Source organism: Oncorhynchus keta, unplaced genomic scaffold (assembly GCF_023373465.1).
Source record: "Oncorhynchus keta strain PuntledgeMale-10-30-2019 unplaced genomic scaffold, Oket_V2 Un_contig_3860_pilon_pilon, whole genome shotgun sequence".
NCBI classification, from domain to species: domain Eukaryota; kingdom Metazoa; phylum Chordata; class Actinopteri; order Salmoniformes; family Salmonidae; genus Oncorhynchus; species Oncorhynchus keta.
The window spans coordinates 251,091-270,000 of NW_026287470.1; the positions used below are offsets into that span (position 1 = coordinate 251,091).

General features: G+C 44.0%; 2 protein-coding genes across 3 annotated transcripts in view; both read right to left on the bottom strand.

Moving 5' to 3' along the window:
* LOC118372067 (von Willebrand factor A domain-containing protein 7-like) overlaps positions 1 to 18,910 on the bottom strand; it is a 71,460-nt gene that overhangs the window by 28,484 nt on the left and 24,066 nt on the right. The window lies entirely within an intron of this gene.
* The window catches only part of LOC118372068 (von Willebrand factor A domain-containing protein 7-like), a 19,077-nt gene continuing 3,969 nt past the window's right edge, over positions 3,803 to 18,910 (bottom strand). Inside the window, exons 5-11 of the mRNA XM_052508681.1 lie at positions 17,800 to 17,932; positions 16,688 to 16,840; positions 15,615 to 15,707; positions 7,716 to 7,984; positions 7,405 to 7,538; positions 7,042 to 7,201; positions 3,803 to 5,571 (exon numbers count right to left, since the gene is read on the bottom strand). Of these exons, the coding sequence (XP_052364641.1) occupies positions 5,170 to 5,571; positions 7,042 to 7,201; positions 7,405 to 7,538; positions 7,716 to 7,984; positions 15,615 to 15,707; positions 16,688 to 16,840; positions 17,800 to 17,932 (1,344 nt within the window). The 3' untranslated portion in view covers positions 3,803 to 5,169. The remainder of the gene's footprint in view (positions 5,572 to 7,041; positions 7,202 to 7,404; positions 7,539 to 7,715; positions 7,985 to 15,614; positions 15,708 to 16,687; positions 16,841 to 17,799; positions 17,933 to 18,910) is intronic.

Genomic DNA, 18,910 nt, shown 5'->3' on the forward strand with positions numbered 1-18,910 from the left:
TGTCATGTTGTTCCAGAGTGGTGATGTTGTTCTAGAGTGGTGATGTCATGTTGTTCCAGAGTGGTGATGTGATGTTGTTCCAGAGTGCTGAAGTTGTTCCAGAGTGGTGATGTTGTTCCAGAGTGGTGATGTCATGTTGTTCCAGAGTGGTGATGTCATGTTGTTCCAGAGTGGTGATGTCATGTTGTTCCAGAGTGCTGAAGTTGTTCCAGAGTGGTGATGTTGTTCCAGAGTGGTGATGTCATGTTGTTCCAGAGTGGTGATGGGATGTTGTTCCAGAGTGGTGATGTCATGTTGTTCCAGAGTGGTGATGTTGTTCCCAGTGGTGATGTCATGTTGTTCCAGAGTGGTGATGTGATGTTGTTCCAGAGTGGTGATGTCATGTTGTTCCAGAGTGGTGATGTCATGTTGTTCCAGAGTGGTGATGTGATGTTGTTCCAGAGTGGTGATGTCATGTTGTTCCAGAGTGGTGATGTCATGTTGTTCCAGAGTGGTGATGTGATGTTGTTCCAGAGTGGTGATGTCATGTTGTTCCAGAGTGGTGATGTCATGTTGTTCCAGAGTGGTGATGTCATGTTGTTCCAGAGTGGTGATGTTGTTCCAGAGTGGTGATGTTGTTCCAGAGTGGTGATGTTGTTCCAGAGTGGTGATGTCATGTTGTTCCAGAGTGGTGATGTCATGTTGTTCCAGAGTGGTGATGTCATGTTGTTCCAGAGTGGTGACGTCATGTTGTTCCAGAGTGGTGATGTCATGTTGTTCCAGAGTGGTGATGTGATGTTGTTCCAGAGTGGTGATGTCATGTTGTTCCAGAGTGGTGATGTGATGTTGTTCCAGAGTGGTGATGTGATGTTGTTCCAGAGTGGTGATGTCATGTTGTTCCAGAGTGGTGATGTCATGTTGTTGTTGTTCCAGAGTGGTGATGTGATGTTGTTCCAGAGTGGTGACATCATGTTGTTCCAGAGTGGTGATGTCATGTTGTTCCAGAGTGGTGATGTCATGTTGTTCCAGAGTGGTGATGTGATGTTGTTCCAGAGTGGTGATGTCATGTTGTTCCAGAGTGGTGATGTCATGTTGTTCCAGAGTGGTGATGTCATGTTGTTCCAGAGTGGTGATGTGATGTTGTTCCAGAGTGCTGAAGTTGTTCCAGAGTGGTGATGTTGTTCCAGAGTGGTGATGTCATGTTGTTCCAGAGTGGTGATGGGATGTTGTTCCAGAGTGGTGATGTCATGTTGTTCCAGAGTGGTGATGTTGTTCCAGAGTGGTGAGTGGTGATGTCATGTTGTTCCAGAGTGGTGATGTGATGTTGTTCCAGAGTGGTGATGTCATGTTGTTCCAGAGTGGTGATGTCATGTTGTTCCAGAGTGGTGATGTGATGTTGTTCCAGAGTGGTGATGTCATGTTGTTCCAGAGTGGTGATGTCATGTTGTTCCAGAGTGGTGATGTGATGTTGTTCCAGAGTGGTGATGTCATGATGTCATGTTGTTCCAGAGTGGTGATGTCATGTTGTTCCAGAGTGGTGATGTCATGTTGTTCCAGAGTGGTGATGTTGTTCCAGAGTGGTGATGTTGTTCCAGAGTGGTGATGTTGTTCCAGAGTGGTGATGTCATGTTGTTCCAGAGTGGTGATGTCATGTTGTTCCAGAGTGGTGATGTCATGTTGTTCCAGAGTGGTGATGTCATGTTGTTCCAGAGTGGTGATGTCATGTTGTTCCAGAGTGGTGATGTGATGTTGTTCCAGAGTGGTGATGTCATGTTGTTCCAGAGTGGTGACGTCATGTTGTTCCAGAGTGGTGATGTGATGTTGTTCCAGAGTGGTGATGTCATGTTGTTCCAGAGTGGGGATGTGATGTTGTTCCAGAGTGGTGATGTGATGTTGTTCCAGAGTGGTGACGTCATGTTGTTCCAGAGTGGTGATGTCATGTTGTTCCAGAGTGGTGATGTCATGTTGTTCCAGAGTGGTGATGTCATGTTGTTCCAGAGTGGTGATGTCATGTTGTTCCAGAGTGGTGATGTCATGTTGTTCCAGAGTGGTGATGTCATGTTGTTCCAGAGTGGTGATGTCATGTTGTTCCAGAGTGGTGATGTTGTTCCAGAGTGGTGATGTGATGTTGTTCCAGAGTGGTGATGTCATGTTGTTCCAGAGTGGTGATGTCATGTTGTTCCAGAGTGGTGATGTGATGTTGTTCCAGAGTGGTGATGTCATGTTGTTCCAGAGTGGTGATGTCATGTTGTTCCAGAGTGGTGATGTCATGTTGTTCCAGAGTGGTGATGTTGTTCCAGAGTGGTGATGTCATGTTGTTCCAGAGTGGTGATGTGATGTTGTTCCAGAGTGGTGATGTCATGTTGTTCCAGAGTGGTGATGTCATGTTGTTCCAGAGTGGTGATGTCATGTTGTTCCAGAGTGGTGATGTCATGTTGTTCCAGAGTGGTGATGTCATGTTGTTCCAGAGTGGTGATGTCATGTTGTTCCAGAGTGGTGATGTCATGTTGTTCCAGAGTGGTGATGTCATGTTGTTCCAGAGTGGTGATGTGATGTTGTTCCAGAGTGGTGATGTCATGTTGTTCCAGAGTGGTGATGTCATGTTGTTCCAGAGTGGTGATGTTGTTCCAGAGTGGTGATGTCATGTTGTTCCAGAGTGGTGATGTCATGTTGTTCCAGAGTGGTGATGTCATGTTGTTCCAGAGTGGTGATGTGATGTTGTTCCAGAGTGGTGATGTCATGTTGTTCCAGAGTGGTGATGTTGTTCCAGAGTGGTGATGTCATGTTGTTCCAGAGTGGTGATGTCATGTTGTTCCAGAGTGGTGATGTCATGTTGTTCCAGAGTGGTGATGTTGTTCCAGAGTGGTGATGTCATGTTGTTCCAGAGTGGTGATGTCATGTTGTTCCAGAGTGGTGATGTCATGTTGTTCCAGAGTGGTGATGTGATGTTGTTCCAGAGTGGTGACGTCATGTTGTTCCAGAGTGGTGATGTCATGTTGTTCCAGAGTGGTGATGTCATGTTGTTCCAGAGTGGTGATGTCATGTTGTTCCAGAGTGGTGATGTGATGTTGTTCCAGAGTGGTGATGTCATGTTGTTCCAGAGTGGTGATGTCATGTTGTTCCAGAGTGGTGATGTCATGTTGTTCCAGAGTGGTGATGTCATGTTGTTCCAGAGTGGTGATGTCATGTTGTTCCAGAGTGGTGATGTCATGTTGTTCCAGAGTGGTGATGTCATGTTGTTCCAGAGTGGTGATGTGATGTTGTTCCAGAGTGGTGATGTGATGCTACAGATTTGGTACATCGTTGCGCAAGTTAGGCTACACATCATGAAATATGAGACAAATGATAGACAGTAGCGTCGGTTACAAGTATCCAAATAGATTGAACATGAATATCTGAATGTAAAAGGCCTGGAACCTGTCTGGATGTTAGAGCCCCACTAATGTATTTATATTTGAATGCAGTCATCTTTGTATTTGTAGTCAACTTGGTTCTGAAGTTATCGACACTCAGAGAAATTGACAAAACTCGTGATTCTATGTTTAGCAGACATCTTCGGTGTATAAAGTGACACAGGAGAGCAACAAAACATTTAGCGAAGCACTTAGCTGTTCTACGTGTGGTCCGAGGCAGTGCTTCAGAGTGTTTTCAAGTGCAACTTTAATAACCACGGTTTGGGCAAACAGCTCGGATTTAACGATGTTCCTACAAAGGTTCTGAAGATGAATTTAGCCTTAAGATGACTTTGGGAAACCGGGCCCAGGCTAGTTTCACAAGGCTACTAAACTCCCTCCATAACAAAACAAATAACACGAGTCACCAGTGCAGCAGGACAGCAGAGCTTTTTATTCACGCCAGAGAGGTAAACTGGAGACAAACATTAAAACATCACTACTACAGTGCAAGTAACATGTTGAGAAATTGCCTTGAGAGAAGCTGCTGGCTCTTTTTTACACGAGAAACATTCATTTTCATGGTGGCCTTGGGTACGTTCCCAGATGAAAACTTTGCAGATGCCTGCCAGATCTAACAACACCTGGTGTTAATAAACATATTAGCTTTCCTTATCATATCATACAGCAACCTGATGCCCAATTGCGCCATCACTAGCTATGTTTCCATTAACTTGCCCGGTGATGTTTTGTAGACATTTAGAAAGTGACCTGCTACGGTGCGTTTCCACTGAACTGTCTTGCGTCGATAAAAACAGATGGACGTAATGACATCACACCTATAGGGTTGAATAAAAACGTTGTGGTTGAAGTGTTTCCATTAACCATTTAGGCAAATTGGCAATTAATACATTGGTGATCGTCTGTCTGCCCTCCAACCGATCTGTTTCACGTCTCAGGCAAAAGCCAGCATGAATAGAACGCAAGACTTGACTGATATTTGTCATATTCTAATAATGATCATCATGTGCCAACGTATCGCCACGGTGCCACAGTGAAACTTGCACTCTAGTAGATCTGAAATAATTGGATGTTGAAACTTGTATCCAGCCAATCAGAAAATCAAGGCGAGGCAATTCAGGGATTCTGGAAAGTCAGGACAAGGATCCTGCAAAGAAACATTGTTTTTATAGTTGAGAAATAGCTTTAGCAAGCAGTAGGCATTTAGAATCACATGTAGAGGGGAGCTTTATGGTTAAGTGATACCTTCAGCAATCATCATTTATATAAAAATTTAAACAGAATCATAATCGTTTGATGAAATAAAGAAAGTTTAAAGAAAGACAAAATCCCCTCCTGTCGAAAGGATAAAACTCTGTTGATCTTCAGAAAGTTAAGGCAAAGCACCCGATATAGGAGGGGAAACGTCTCGAGTGGAGCAAAAAAGGAATATAATATTGCGGATAAAGTTCTGAAAGGTACAATTTCATGTGTACAACATCTAAAGACCTGCGTCACTATACTGAGATCTTTGCCGTTTGTAAAAGGACGTATTTGGTTGTTTTTGGAGCCTTTGTTCGTGTTTTTTCAGAGCCTCATACTACACAACGAGGATGAGGAAGTCATTTGCTATTTGGGATAAGTTCTCAAAAACAGGTGAAATCACAAAACAGGTATTCTGAACCCTTCTATAAACATGCCAATTACATCAAAAATAGAAAGTTGGTTGAGAAATGTATCTTCTTTAAGTTTAAGAGGTAGTATCAGGTTGGCAGTCAGTCAGTCCATGAGGTTAAAATCAGATAAGTAAGTCAGTGAAGGACGTAGTGAAGAAGGCAGAGACCAGCAGACACACCAACAGTGGGAGGGACAGAGCGATGTAGGGCGGTCCTGCGTTGCGGACGATGGAAAACCAACAGGTACCGACATTCATGGCTTTGTCCACCGCCACCAGCTCCACTGTCAGAGAGCAGCACGAAGCGTTGAATGCTGCTGCAACAACCGTCTGCTTCAGATCCGTGTGGGTGAGGCTGCCTGCTCCCTGGCGGTGTTTGAGGCTGGTGATGCCCGTGCCATTGACACCGTCGGTCAGGTTGGCAGAGAGCTGCCAGAAAGCAGAGCTGCAGACTGCTGGGTCAGCTGGGCAGTCGACCGACGAGGCGATAACCATCTCACACTGGGGAGGGGTGAAATCTGTCACCTGCAGAGAAAGAGAGAGAGAGAGAGAGAGAGAGAGAGAGACACCGCAATCATCATGATGAGGGAGAAGTGGAGACAGCCCAGAGAGTGGAGACGGCCCCTATTGTGGAGACAGCTCATATAGTGGAGACGGCCCATATTGTGGAGACAGCCCACATAGTGGAGACAGCTCATATAGTGGAGACAGCTCATATAGTGGAGACAGCCCATATAGTGGAGACGGCCCATATTGTGGAGACAACCCACATAGTGGAGACAGCTCATATAGTAGAGACAGCTCATATAGTGGAGACAGCTCATATAGTGGAGACGGCACATATTGTGGAGACAGCCAACATAGTGGAGACAGCCCACATAGTGGAGACAGCCCATATAGTGGAGACAGCTCATATAGTAGAGACAGCTCATATAGTGGAGACAGCTCATATAGTGGAGACAGCTCATATAGTGGAGACAGCCCATATAGTAGAGACAGCTCACATAGTGGAGACAGCATATATAGTAGAGTTAGCCCATATGGTGGACAAAGCTCATATAGTAGAGATAGCTCATAGGGTGGAGACAGATAATATAGTGGAGACAGCTCATATAGTAGAGATAGCCCATAGAGTGGAGACGGCCCATATAGTAGAGACAGCTCATATAGTGGAGACAGCCCATATAGTGGAGACGGCCCATATAGTGGAGAGAGCTCATATAGTGGAGACAGCTCATATAGTGGAGACAGCCCAAAGAGTGGAGACGGCCCATATAGTGGAGACAGCTCATATAGTATAGACAGCTCATACATTATAGACAGCTCATACAGTAGAGATAGCCCATAGAGTGGAGACAGCCCATATGGTGGACAAAGCTCATATAGTGGAGACAGCTCATATAGTAGAGACAGCTCATATAGTAGAGATAGCCCATAGAGTGGAGACAGCTCATATAGTGGAGACAGCTCATATAGTAGAGATAGCCCATTTAGTGGAGACAGCTCATATAGTGGAGACGGCCCATTTAGTGGAGACAGCCCATATAGTGGAGACAGCTCATATAGTGGAGACAGCCCATATAGTAGAGATAGCCCATTTTGTGGAGACAGCTCATATAGTGGAGACGGCCCATTTAGTGGAGACAGCCCATATAGTGGAGACAGCTCATATAGTGGAGACAGCCCATATAGTGGAGACAGCTCATATAGTGGAGACAGCCCATATAGTGGAGACAGCTCATATAGTAGAGATAGCCCATTTAGTGGAGACAGCTTATATAGTGGAGACGGCTCATATAGTAGAGATAGCCCATTTAGTGGAGACAGCTTATATAGTGGAGACGGCACATTTAGTGGAGACAGCCCATTTAGTGGAGACAGCCCATATGGTGGACAAAGCTCATATAGGCCTCTCAGGTCTCTAGTGTATCTTTATCTATACCTCCACTCTCTAGCATATCTGCTATATCTATATATATATATATCTGAGGTTACCTTGGTGACGACAGAGAGGCGCAGGACGGCGTAGTTGGAGTCGGACGCCCCGGGGGCCACAGCCTCAATGGTCACGGTGACGTCTGTTCCTGAGGGGGTGTTGGCGGGCACCGTGATGGTCAGTTCACCGGTGGCGTTTCCTCCGGTGGTCACAGCGATGCTAATAAGATAGAGTTAATTGTCAATACAAATTATGCCAAGAGAGGACAATTTTTATTAAGGTTTTTGCCAGCATAGAGGAGAAGCTGATTTTGAACATATCTGTTTTGGTCCCTAATCTGTTTATGCTGAAATTGCTCCTATGGCCAATGTGTACAAACAGATCTGGGACCAGTCTCAGGATATTCCAGCCCTGATCCCTACCTGCTAGGGACGTTCATTTTGAAGTCTCGGTCGTTTCTGGCACTGATTTTGTAGCTGCCTCCAGTGGCATCGGTCCTGACGGTGAAGGGAAGGGTGAAGGGTTTACCAGGCTCCATGCTTCTGTCCACCACGGCCTGAGAAAAGAACAAGAAAGAGGAATTGTTGAGGAGCTGTTGTGAGGTCCACTTTTGAAAATGTCTATGACCATGGTTTTGTCTAACACTTTCCCAATATGCAATATAAACTCCTTCACGATTTACAAATGAAATCCGATTTTCAATGTAAACAGGAAGTGTGTCAGCATCACTTACCTTGATGGTAACCTTGGAGACAGACATCTGAGTGGTGGACTGTCTCTGGAACACGGTGGAGGAGACCACATCTGTCCCGTTCAACAGCAACACAAACTCCCCCGCAGGGACCTTGGTTACCGTAACTAGGAACTTCCCGTTGCCCATGTCTTCCAGGGCCCCGCCTACGACCTCTGACCCTGACACTGTCACCAAGGCAACGTTGGTCACCTTGACAGAGGCTGGGCCCTTTCTGCCCAACACCGATACCAACAACATGGCAGGCATGCCTGGGAGGAGAGGAGGAATGGAGGGAAAGCGAGAGGAGGAAGAGTATAAGGATAGGGAGATAAAAGAGGAAGAGAGAGAGGAGGAAATAGGAAACATGCTCTTGAAGGGTGTGGCTATGTAACTGTTCTAGGGTCAGATACATTATGACAAATTAGAATTAATTACATTTTATGACTGATTATAGGGAGTAATGATGTTTTGTGACTGATAAGTAGTCATGACTTTTTGTAACCGATTAAAGGTAGTAATGACGTTTTGTGTCTGATTATAGGTAGTAATGACATTTTGTGACCGATTATAAGTAGTAATGACCTTTTTTGTCTGATTATAGATAGTAATGACGTTTTGTGACCGATTATAGGTAGTAATGACGTTTTGTGACTTATTGTAAGTAGTAATGACGTTTTGTGACTGATTGTAAGGAGTAATGACGTTTTGTGACCGATTATAGGTAGTAATGACGTTTTGTGACTGATTGTAAGTAGTAATGACGTTTTGTGACTGATTGTAAGTAGTAATGACGTTTTGTGACTGATTGTAAGTAGTAATGACGTTTTGTGACTGATTATATAAGGTAACGGTCTCTTTTACTACAAGGGATCCCTCCTGCATGACCACAATTGCACAATCGAGGCAGCATGGGAGAATAGGAAATACACTAACAAATGCTTTTTAAATACAAAACATGAATCATGAAAAACAACCACTTTGTTCAGTACAGTTCCTCAACCAACAATCTGAGTCGCTCGAAGGGCACCAATGCATCCATCTGTACAGTGTTCTGAAGATTGAAGGAAGGAATTTCAAGAGTTATCAAGAGCAGGTCATACAGTACCTGTGATATGTCTATAAATGAACAGGATCCAATGTTTTGACCTACAATACATCAAAAAGGACCAACCTACCTTCCGATAGAGAAAGCAGTGAACACAGAACTTGTGGCCCCCGTGGTAAAACCATGTGCGCTTTGGTATAACTGCATCTAACGACTTTAACACACACAAAAAAATCTGCAAAAAAAAACAAAAATATCCCAAAAGAAAGCTGTCCTGCTCCTACCCTGACTTTTCCTAAATGTATTTTACACACATTTAGAGCCTTTCTATCTGTTTTTTCACTCTTATTCCGAACTTCATCCGCCAAAACAACCCATGACGTTGGTACCAAGCCAGGCACTAACACGTCTCTCTCTCTCCTAACTGAATGAATGACCAATGGATGAAGGGGTGATAATTGTTCACCCTACTTCACAATTGAACTTAAATTAGTCCTAGCTGAATGATGAGGGTGAATAAGTTGATTTAATTTAGAAAACAATAGTTGAATGATGAGTTTGTGTTATGCCTATTTATCAGCAGAAAATAATTTGTAATTTGACCACGCGCCTTGGGTGTGGACACCATTCTCTTTTAAGTTTTACTTTGTAAAAATAAACTGTTATGGGACTGTTTTATATTACTAATCAACTGTATTGTAAGGGAAATGAAGACATGCTACATGTTGCAGTAGGCCTTTAGAATAATGCTAAACATATATATCCTTGACTCTATCCAGAGAAGCAATTGATGCCAGCCTACTGAATGAGTGACAAATGAATGGAACGGGCAATAATAGAATAGAACTTCCGCACTCAACCATTCCGCTTCGCTCCACAGGTAGTATCACATTTTCATTTCATTTCATTACAGCACAACGGTTTGATTTGTTTGATCGTAGCTAGCTACATAGCTAGCTACATAGCCGTCTTTGTATCAAAGATAATTGTGTAGTCTAGAGCGATTTTCTAGGTTAGCTAGCCAGCTATTGTCGTTCTTTTAACGCAAATAACGTAATCAACACTGCTAGCTAGCCAGCTAGCCCCGAATAGCAGCACTGTAGAAACTATTACACTCAACGGAACGACTTGATTAGTGTAGTGTCAACAACGCAGCCACTGCCAGCTAGCCTACAAAGTCAACAACGCAGCCACTGCCAGCTAGCCTACTTCAGCAGTACTGTATCATTTTAATCATTTTAATCAATAAGATTCTTGCTACGTAAGCTTAACTTTCTGAACATTTGAGACGTGTAGTCCACTTGTCATTCCAATCTCCTTGCATTAGCGTAGCCTCTTCTGTAGCCTGTCAACTATGTGTCTGTCTATCCCTGTTCTCTCCTCTCTGCACAGACCATACAAATGCTCCACACCGCGTGGCCGCGGCCACCTAATCTGGTGGTCCCAGCGCGCACGACCCACGTGGAGTTCCAGGTCTCCGGTAGCCTCTGGAACTGCCAATCTGCGGCCAACAAGGCAGAGTTCATCTCAGCCTATGCCTCCCTCCAGTCCCTCGACTTCTTGGCACTGACGGAAACATGGATCACCACAGATAACACTGCTACTCCTACTGCTCTCTCTTCGTCCGCCCACGTGTTCTCGCACCCCCGAGAGCTTCTGGTCAGCGGGGTGGTGGCACCGGGATCCTCATCTCTCCCAAGTGGTCATTCATCTCTCTTTCCCCTTACCCATCTGTCTATCGCCTCCTTTGAATTCCATGCTGTCACAGTTACCAGCCCTTTCAAGCTTAACATCCTTATCATTTATCGCCCTCCAGGTCCCCTCGGAGAGTTCATCAATGAGCTTGATGCCTTGATAAGCTCCTTTCCTGAGGACGGCTCACCTCTCACAGTTCTGGGCGACTTTAACCTCCCCACGTCTACCTTTGACTCATTCCTCTCTGCCTCCTTCTTTCCCTCCTCTCCTCTTTTGACCTCACCCTCTCACCTTCCCCCTACTCACAAGGCAGGCAATACGCTCGACCTCATCTTTACTAGATGCTGTTCTTCCACTAACCTCATTGCAACTCCCCTCCAAGTCTCCGACCACTACCTTGTATCCTTTTCCCTCTCGCTCTCATCCAACACTTCCCACACTGCCCCTACTCGGATGGTATCGCGCCGTCCCAACCTTCGCTCTCTCTCCCCCGCTACTCTCCCTCTTCCATCCTATCATCTCTTCCCTCTGCTCAAACCTTCTCCAACCTATCTCCTGATTCTGCCTCCTCAACCCTCCTCTCCTCCCTTTCTGCATCCTTTGACTCTCTATGTCCCCTATCCTCCAGGTCGGCTCGGTCCTCCCCTCCCGCTCCGTGGCTCGACGACTCATTGCGAGCTCACAGAACAGGGCTCCGGGCAGCCGAGCGGAAATGGAGGAAAACTCGCCTCCCTGCGGACCTGGCATCCTTTCACTCCCTCCTCTCTACATTTTCCTCCTCTGTCTCTGCTGCTAAAGCCACTTTCTACCACTCTAAATTCCAAGCATCTGCCTCTAACCCTAGGAAGCTCTTTGCCACCTTCTCCTCCCTCCTGAATCCTCCTCCCCCTACCCCCCTCCTCCCTCTCTGCAGATGACTTCGTCAACCATTTTGAAAAGAAGGTCGACGACATCCGATCCTCGTTTGCTAAGTCAAACGACACCGCTGGTTCTGCTCACACTGCCCTACCCTGTGCTCTGACCTCTTTCTCCCCTCTCTCTCCAGATGAAATCTCGTGTCTTTGACGGCCGGCCGCCCAACAACCTGCCCGCTTGACCCTATCCCCTCCTCTCTTCTCCAGACCATTTCCGGAGACCTTCTCCCTTACCTCACCTCGCTCATCAACTCATCCCTGACCGCTGGCTACGTCCCTTCCGTCTTCAAGAGAGCGAGAGTTGCACCCCTTCTGAAAAAACCTACACTCGATCCCTCCGATGTCAACAACTACAGACCAGTATCCCTTCTTTCTTTTCTCTCCAAAACTCTTGAACGTGCCGTCCTTGGCCAGCTCTCCCGCTATCTCTCTCAGAATGACCTTCTTGATCCAAATCAGTCAGGTTTCAAGACTAGTCATTCAACTGAGACTGCTCTTCTCTGTATCACGGAGGCGCTCCGCACTGCTAAAGCTAACTCTCTCTCCTCTGCTCTCATCCTTCTAGACCTATCGGCTGCCTTCGATACTGTGAACCATCAGATCCTCCTCTCCACCCTCTCCGAGTTGGGCATCTCCGGCGCGGCCCACGCTTGGATTGCGTCCTACCTGACAGGTCGCTCCTACCAGGTGGCGTGGCGAGAATCTGTCTCCTCACCACGCGCTCTCACCACTGGTGTCCCCCAGGGCTCTGTTCTAGGCCCTCTCCTATTCTCGCTATACACCAAGTCACTTGGCTCTGTCATAACCTCACATGGTCTCTCCTATCATTGCTATGCAGACGACACACAATTAATCTTCTCCTTTCCCCCTTCTGATGACCAGGTGGCGAATCGCAGTTCTGCATGTCTGGCAGACATATCAGTGTGGATGACGGATCACCACCTCAAGCTGAACCTCGGCAAGACGGAGCTGCTCTTCCTCCCGGGGAAGGACTGCCCGTTCCATGATCTCGCCATCACGGTTGACAACTCCATTGTGTCCTCCTCCCAGAGCGCTAAGAACCTTGGCGTGATCCTGGACAACACTCTGTCGTTCTCAACTAACATCAAGGCGGTGGCCCGTTCCTGTAGGTTCATGCTCTACAACATCCGCAGAGTACGACCCTGCCTCACACAGGAAGCGGCGCAGGTCCTAATCCAGGCACTTGTCATCTCCCGTCTGGATTACTGCAACTCGCTGTTGGCTGGGCTCCCTGCCTGCGCCATTAAACCCCTACAACTCATCCAGAACGCCGCAGCCCGTCTGGTGTTCAACCTTCCCAAGTTCTCTCACGTCACCCCGCTCCTCCGCTCTCTCCACTGGCTTCCAGTTGAAGCTCGCATCCGCTACAAGACCATGGTGCTTGCCTACGGAGCTGTGAGGGGAACGGCACCTCAGTACCTCCAGGCTCTGATCAGGCCCTACACCCAAACAAGGGCACTGCGTTCATCCACCTCTGGCCTGCTCGCCTCCCTACCACTGAGGAAGTACAGATCCCGCTCAGCCCAGTCAAAACTGTTCGCTGCTCTGGCCCCCAATGGTGGAACAAACCCCTCACGACGCCAGGACAGCGGAGTCAATCACCACCTTCCGGAGACACCTGAAACCCCACCTCTTTAAGGAATACCTAGGATAGGATAAAGTAATCCTTCTCACCCCCCTTAAAAGATTCAGATGCACTATTGTAAAGTGGCTGTTCCACTGGATGTCATAAGGTGAATGCACCAATTTGTAAGTCGCTCTGGATAAGAGCGTCTGCTAAATGACTTAAATGTAAATGTAAATGTAATAACTGTGCACCTTACTTCACAATTGATTTAAAATTAGGCCTAACTGAATGGTAAGGAGGGTGAAGAGGTTGGTTTAATTAAATAGTGCAGAAGAGTTGATTTAAAAATATATATATATTTCACCTTTATTTAACCAGTTTATTTAACCAGTTGAGAACAAGTTCTCATTTACAATTGCGACCTGGCCAAGATAAAGCAAAGCAGTTCGACACACACAACAACACAGAGTTACACATGGAGTAAAACAAACATACAGTCAATAATACAGTATAAACAAGTCTATATACAATGTGAGCAAATGAGGTGAGATAAGGGAGGTAAAGGCAAAAAAAGGCCATGGTGGAGGAGTAAATACAATATAGCAAGTATTGGAATGGTAGACTTGCAGTGGAAGAATGTGCAAAGTAGAAATAGAAATAATGGGGTGCAAAGGAGCAAAATAAATAAATAAATATAGTAGGGGAAGAGGTAGTGGTTTGGGCTAAATTATAGATGGGCTATGTACAGGTGCAGTAATCTGTGAGCTGCTCTGACAGTTGGTGCTTAAAGCTAGTGAGGGAGATAAGTGTTTCCAGTTTCAGAGATGTTTGTAGTTTGTTCCAGTCACTGGCAGCAGAGAACTGGAAGGAGAGGCGGTCAAAGGAGGAATTGGCTTCGGGGGGCGACCAGTGAGATATACCTGCTGGAGCGCGTGCTACAGGTGGGTGCTGCTATGGTGACCAGCGAGCTGAGATAAGGGGGGACTTTACCTAGCAGGGTCTTGTAGATGACCTGGAGCCAGTGGGTTTGGCGACGAGTATGAAGCGAGGGCCAGCCAACGAGAGCGTACAGGTCGCAGTGGTGGGTAGTATATGGGGCTTTGGTGACAAAATGGATGGCACTGTGATAGACTGCATCCAATTTATTGAGTAGAGTTTTGGAGGCTATTTTGTAAATGACATGGCCAAAGTCGAGTGATGCTGGATGAGCGGGCAGGTGCGGGCAGCGATCGGTTGAAGAGCATGCATTTAGTTTTACTTGACAGATTACAATCACACAAAGGTATGTATCTCTTCCATATACAGATAGCCAAACACCAAATACTATATTACACTCATATTATTGTTAGTATTATTATTATTATATAATTCTAACATTTTCTATTCTATTTTATTTAATGCAATAGGTTGGATGCACTCGACCAGATGCCAAGACTGTACTCTGTAAAAGGAGGTACTCTCCGCTGGCCAGTTGAGGTGTTCTACAACGTGCTCGACATGACTGCTATCAACGCGCACGTGTTGTGCAAACAATGCCTGGACAAGACAGTCAGCGAGAGAGATTTCATCATGGATCTGGCACGTGTGCTTCGTGAGAACGACATGAATGCTAAGTAGGAAGCTACAGCCGCCTAGCAGGCTTCCAAGGCTGCAGCGTGTCCTGCTCTCTCTTTCCCAAGCACCCCAGCTCCCACTGGGAAAAAGAGGACACACTGTCAAGTCAACAAGGCCGGTGAAAACATTGTTCACTGCAACCGATTTGTTTGAAAGCTGTGTGAGGACTGTGGGCCTGAAGCATTAAGAGAAGATGAGATTTATTCATGCTAAAGGCACCGGTAAACTTGCACAGTACTGTGTCTGATACAATCAACAAATTACTGTTTTTATATCTTGTCATGAATATATTTTCATGAATATTTCTTTATGCAATTCATTCAATTCCTTTGCAATTGTTCATGCGCTGCTGCTTTTGTTTAGGAATACAGAAAATAATTTCACATGCGCACCTGGCTGGTTATATTATTATTATTATTATTATTATTTTTATAATCATCAGCTTTTTGGTTTCTACTTTGACAAAAAAACTATAACTGGACATTATTAATTACTATAACTTACTATAACTCTATTAATAATCGAATCTACAAATGAAGTGGATCAAATGTATTACACTGTAATGTCTTTATTGTAAGGGAAACTAAAATAAGCTATAGACCTACATTTTGTGTAGGACTATGTAGAATAATGCAAAACATATCCATGGACTCTATCTCAATAAATAACTATTAAAAAATATTTTTTTTCACAACTATTTCTTAATGTAATTAATCCTTTACAATAGTTTAGGCAATATTTATCAAGCATTGGAGCATATGTTTGGACACCTTGCAGGTTTATATGATGCGTATGCTAAAATGGACGCCCGGCAACATTCTCTAGCGGGTATTTATATGCTGAAAGGCCAGGCGGTGCTGAAAGGCCAGGCGGTGCTGAAAGGCCAGGCGGTGCTGAAAGGCCAGGCGGTTCTAGTGTTTTAAGTCGCAGCTGCATTCAAGTAGAATATGTCGCCACGACATCGCCATAGTAAAATGATGATTGACAGATTACCTGCTTGATATGGTAATGATGATGATTAAGATGATGTTGTAGTGTTTTACCTGCTTGTGGACGGCCAGAGATGAGGGCGTATCCTGGATGAGGTCCCTCGAAAGTCTCCACAAAGTCATAAATGAAGGCAATGGTACTCTGACCTGGAGACAAACACACAGACGCTTCAACACACATCGACCTGGTCTCACAATGTTGTATTATTCTGGAATTAAATCCCAGACTCTCCATTTAGTGTTATATGTTATGTTTCATATGTTATGCATTCATTTGTGGATGTACATCATCCATTTCGGATGATATGTTACAAATTGCAATTGGTACAATACGTTACGAATTGTAAATATGTTTACGAATTTGGGAAACAAACAATACATTGACAGAAAACATAGTGCTTTACTTTCTCTCGTACATTAAAGGCCCGGGGAAGAGTCACAGGGGAGATGAGAAGAATGTGTCTATTTGAAAGCTATATAAAAATGTTGTAGCTTGTGATATTATTATTATTTTTGTTTGAGTAGCTCTCATGCCAGAAACGTTTGGAGACCCCTGGATTAGGGTTAAGGTTAGGAGTTAGGTCAAATAGCTAAGGTTAGGGTTAGGGGAAGAGTTAGTTAAAAGGGTTCAGGTTAGGTTTAGCTAACATGCTAAGTAGTTGCAAAGTTGCTAATTAGCTAAAATGCAAAAGTTTTCCATGGTGAGATTGAACACTTAACCTTTGGGTTGTTAGACAATTTGCATTATACAGCCACCCATTCACCCTCTGTTTGTTTTGCCTTAAGAAACCTTCTGTCTTATGTAACCATACCAAACGTAACATATCATACTAACTTGAGTTTCCAAGATTTACTTTTACTATGTTACATCTAGTCTATGAGACCAGGCTGCAGACAGACACAATGAGTGAGGGCTGTATTCTCTCCCTTCTCTATATGGCTCTTCCAGACCTGGGGTCAAATTGTTAAATAGTTCTGACATGGTTTTAAATAGTATTTTAAAGTATTCTAAATGATTTCAAACAGTTTTTGAACCCAGACCTGGGTACTGTATGTATCATGGCTGCATTCACATGAGCGTAACACACATAATTAAACAGGATATGCATATCTCTATGGTAACTCACCAGTGACCTTCAGTGTGTAGGGCTGGTTGGAGTTCATGCTGATTTCCCATAATCCTGTCTGTTTGTTGGAGGCCAGACGGACCCGGAAGAGGTTGCCCACCGTCTGGACAGTCCCCAGTTCCCCGTTGGCCTCATTCTGTTTCTGGGTCACACCTGTAGGGGCAAGGAGGGTGAAATGGGATTATTGCAGGATGCCAGTCAAACATACCTGGCCACACCTGGTGGAACACATTCAAGCATGGTTGTCTCACACACAGGGGTGTAAAAGTACTTAAGTAAGTAGTTCTTTGGGGGGTATCTGTACTTTACTTTACTATTTATATTTTTGATGACTTTTACTTTTACTCCACTACATTCCTAAAATAAATAATGTACTTTTTACTCCATACGTTTTCCCTGCAGTTAAAAGTACTCGTTACATTTAGAATGCTCAAGCAGGACAGAATTATGGCACCTATCAATATAATGCTTTGCCATCCCTACTGCCTGTGATCTGGCGGACTCAACTTAGTGTTGGGGTGTGTCCCTGTCTGTCCGTCTGGTTTGCTAATATATGGAATTTGATGTATAGCATTTACTTTTAGTATGACTTTTTCTCCTACTGTCCTTAAGTACATTTAAAACCAGATAGTTTTAGACTATTACTCAAGTTTACTGGATAACTTTAACTTTTAATTGAGTCATTTTCTGGTAAGGTTTCTTTACTTTTACTCAAGTATGACAATTGAGTCATTTTCTGGTAAGGTTTCTTTACTTTTACTCAAGTATGACAATTGAGTCATTTTCTGGTAAGGTTTCTTTACTTTTACTCAAGTATGACAATTGAGTCATTTTCTGGTAAGGTTTCTTTACTTTTACTCAAGTATGACAATTGAGTCATTTTTTCCACCACTGCTCACACATCCCCATCACACCGGCTGGCTATAGGGCAGCAACCAAGATTCTCCACTTCTGACCTTAGATCAGTGTCCAGAGGAAACGTCATCCTACTCTGTGAGGTGAACACTTACCTAAAACCTTACCTTAGATCTGTCTATGTGTTTAAGGTTCTTACGTGCAGGGTTCATCAAGGTGAAGGTGAGGGTCTTTCCAGTGATGTTTGAGGTTCTTACCTGCAGGGTTCTTCAGGGTGAAGGTGAGGGACTTTCCAGTGATGTAGATGGTGATGCTGTTCAGAGACTCGTCCAGCAGGAAGGAGAATGTCTCAGCTCTGCCTGGGTTCCTCGCTCGCTGTAGGACTATCACCTGAGGAGGAGGAGAAATGGACAGAATGAGAAAGGAGAGAAAGTGGAAGTGACATAAATAGTTACCTACTGTTTTTATTTAATGTAATTTATTTAACCTTTTTGAACCTTTATTTAACTAGGCAAATCAGTTAAGAACAAATTCTTATTTACATTGACGGCCTACCAAGAAGCAAAAGCCCTCCTGTGGGACGGGGGCTGGGATTACTGGTTTTGTCATGCTATGTTAATTTATGTTATGTTACAGTATGCTATGTTATGCTACGCTATGTTATTTTATGTTATGTTACATTATGCTATGCTATGTTATGCTATGTTATTTTATGTTATTTTATGTTATGCTGTGTTATTTTATGTTATGCTATGTTATTTTATGTTATGCTACAGTGTTCTATGTTATGCTATGCTATGTTATTTTATGTTATGCTGTGTTATTTTATGTTATGCTATGTTATTTTATGTTATGCTACAGTGTTCTATGTTATGCTATGCTATGTTATTTTATGTTATTTTATGTTATGCTACAGTGTTCTATGTTATGCTATGCTATGTTATGCTATGTTATTTTATGTTATGCTACAGTGTTCTATGTTATGTTATGCTATGTTATTTTATGTTATGTTATGCTATGTTATTTTATGTTATGCTACAGTGTTCTATGTTATGTTATGCTGTGTTATTTTATGTTATGCTACAGTGTTCTATGTTATGTTATGCTATGTTATTTTATGTTATGCTACAGTGTTCTATGTTATGTTATGCTATGCTATGTTATTTTATGTTATGCTGTGTTATTTTATGTTATGCTACAGTGTTCTATGTTATGTTATGCTATGCTATGTTATTTTATGTTATGCTACAGTGTTCTATGTTATGCTATGCTATGTTATGCTATGATATTATGTTATGTTATTTTGACATGCCAAGGCATTTTTAAAGTTCATTAAGCATATATTTGTTTTTCATTCATCAAGTTTTG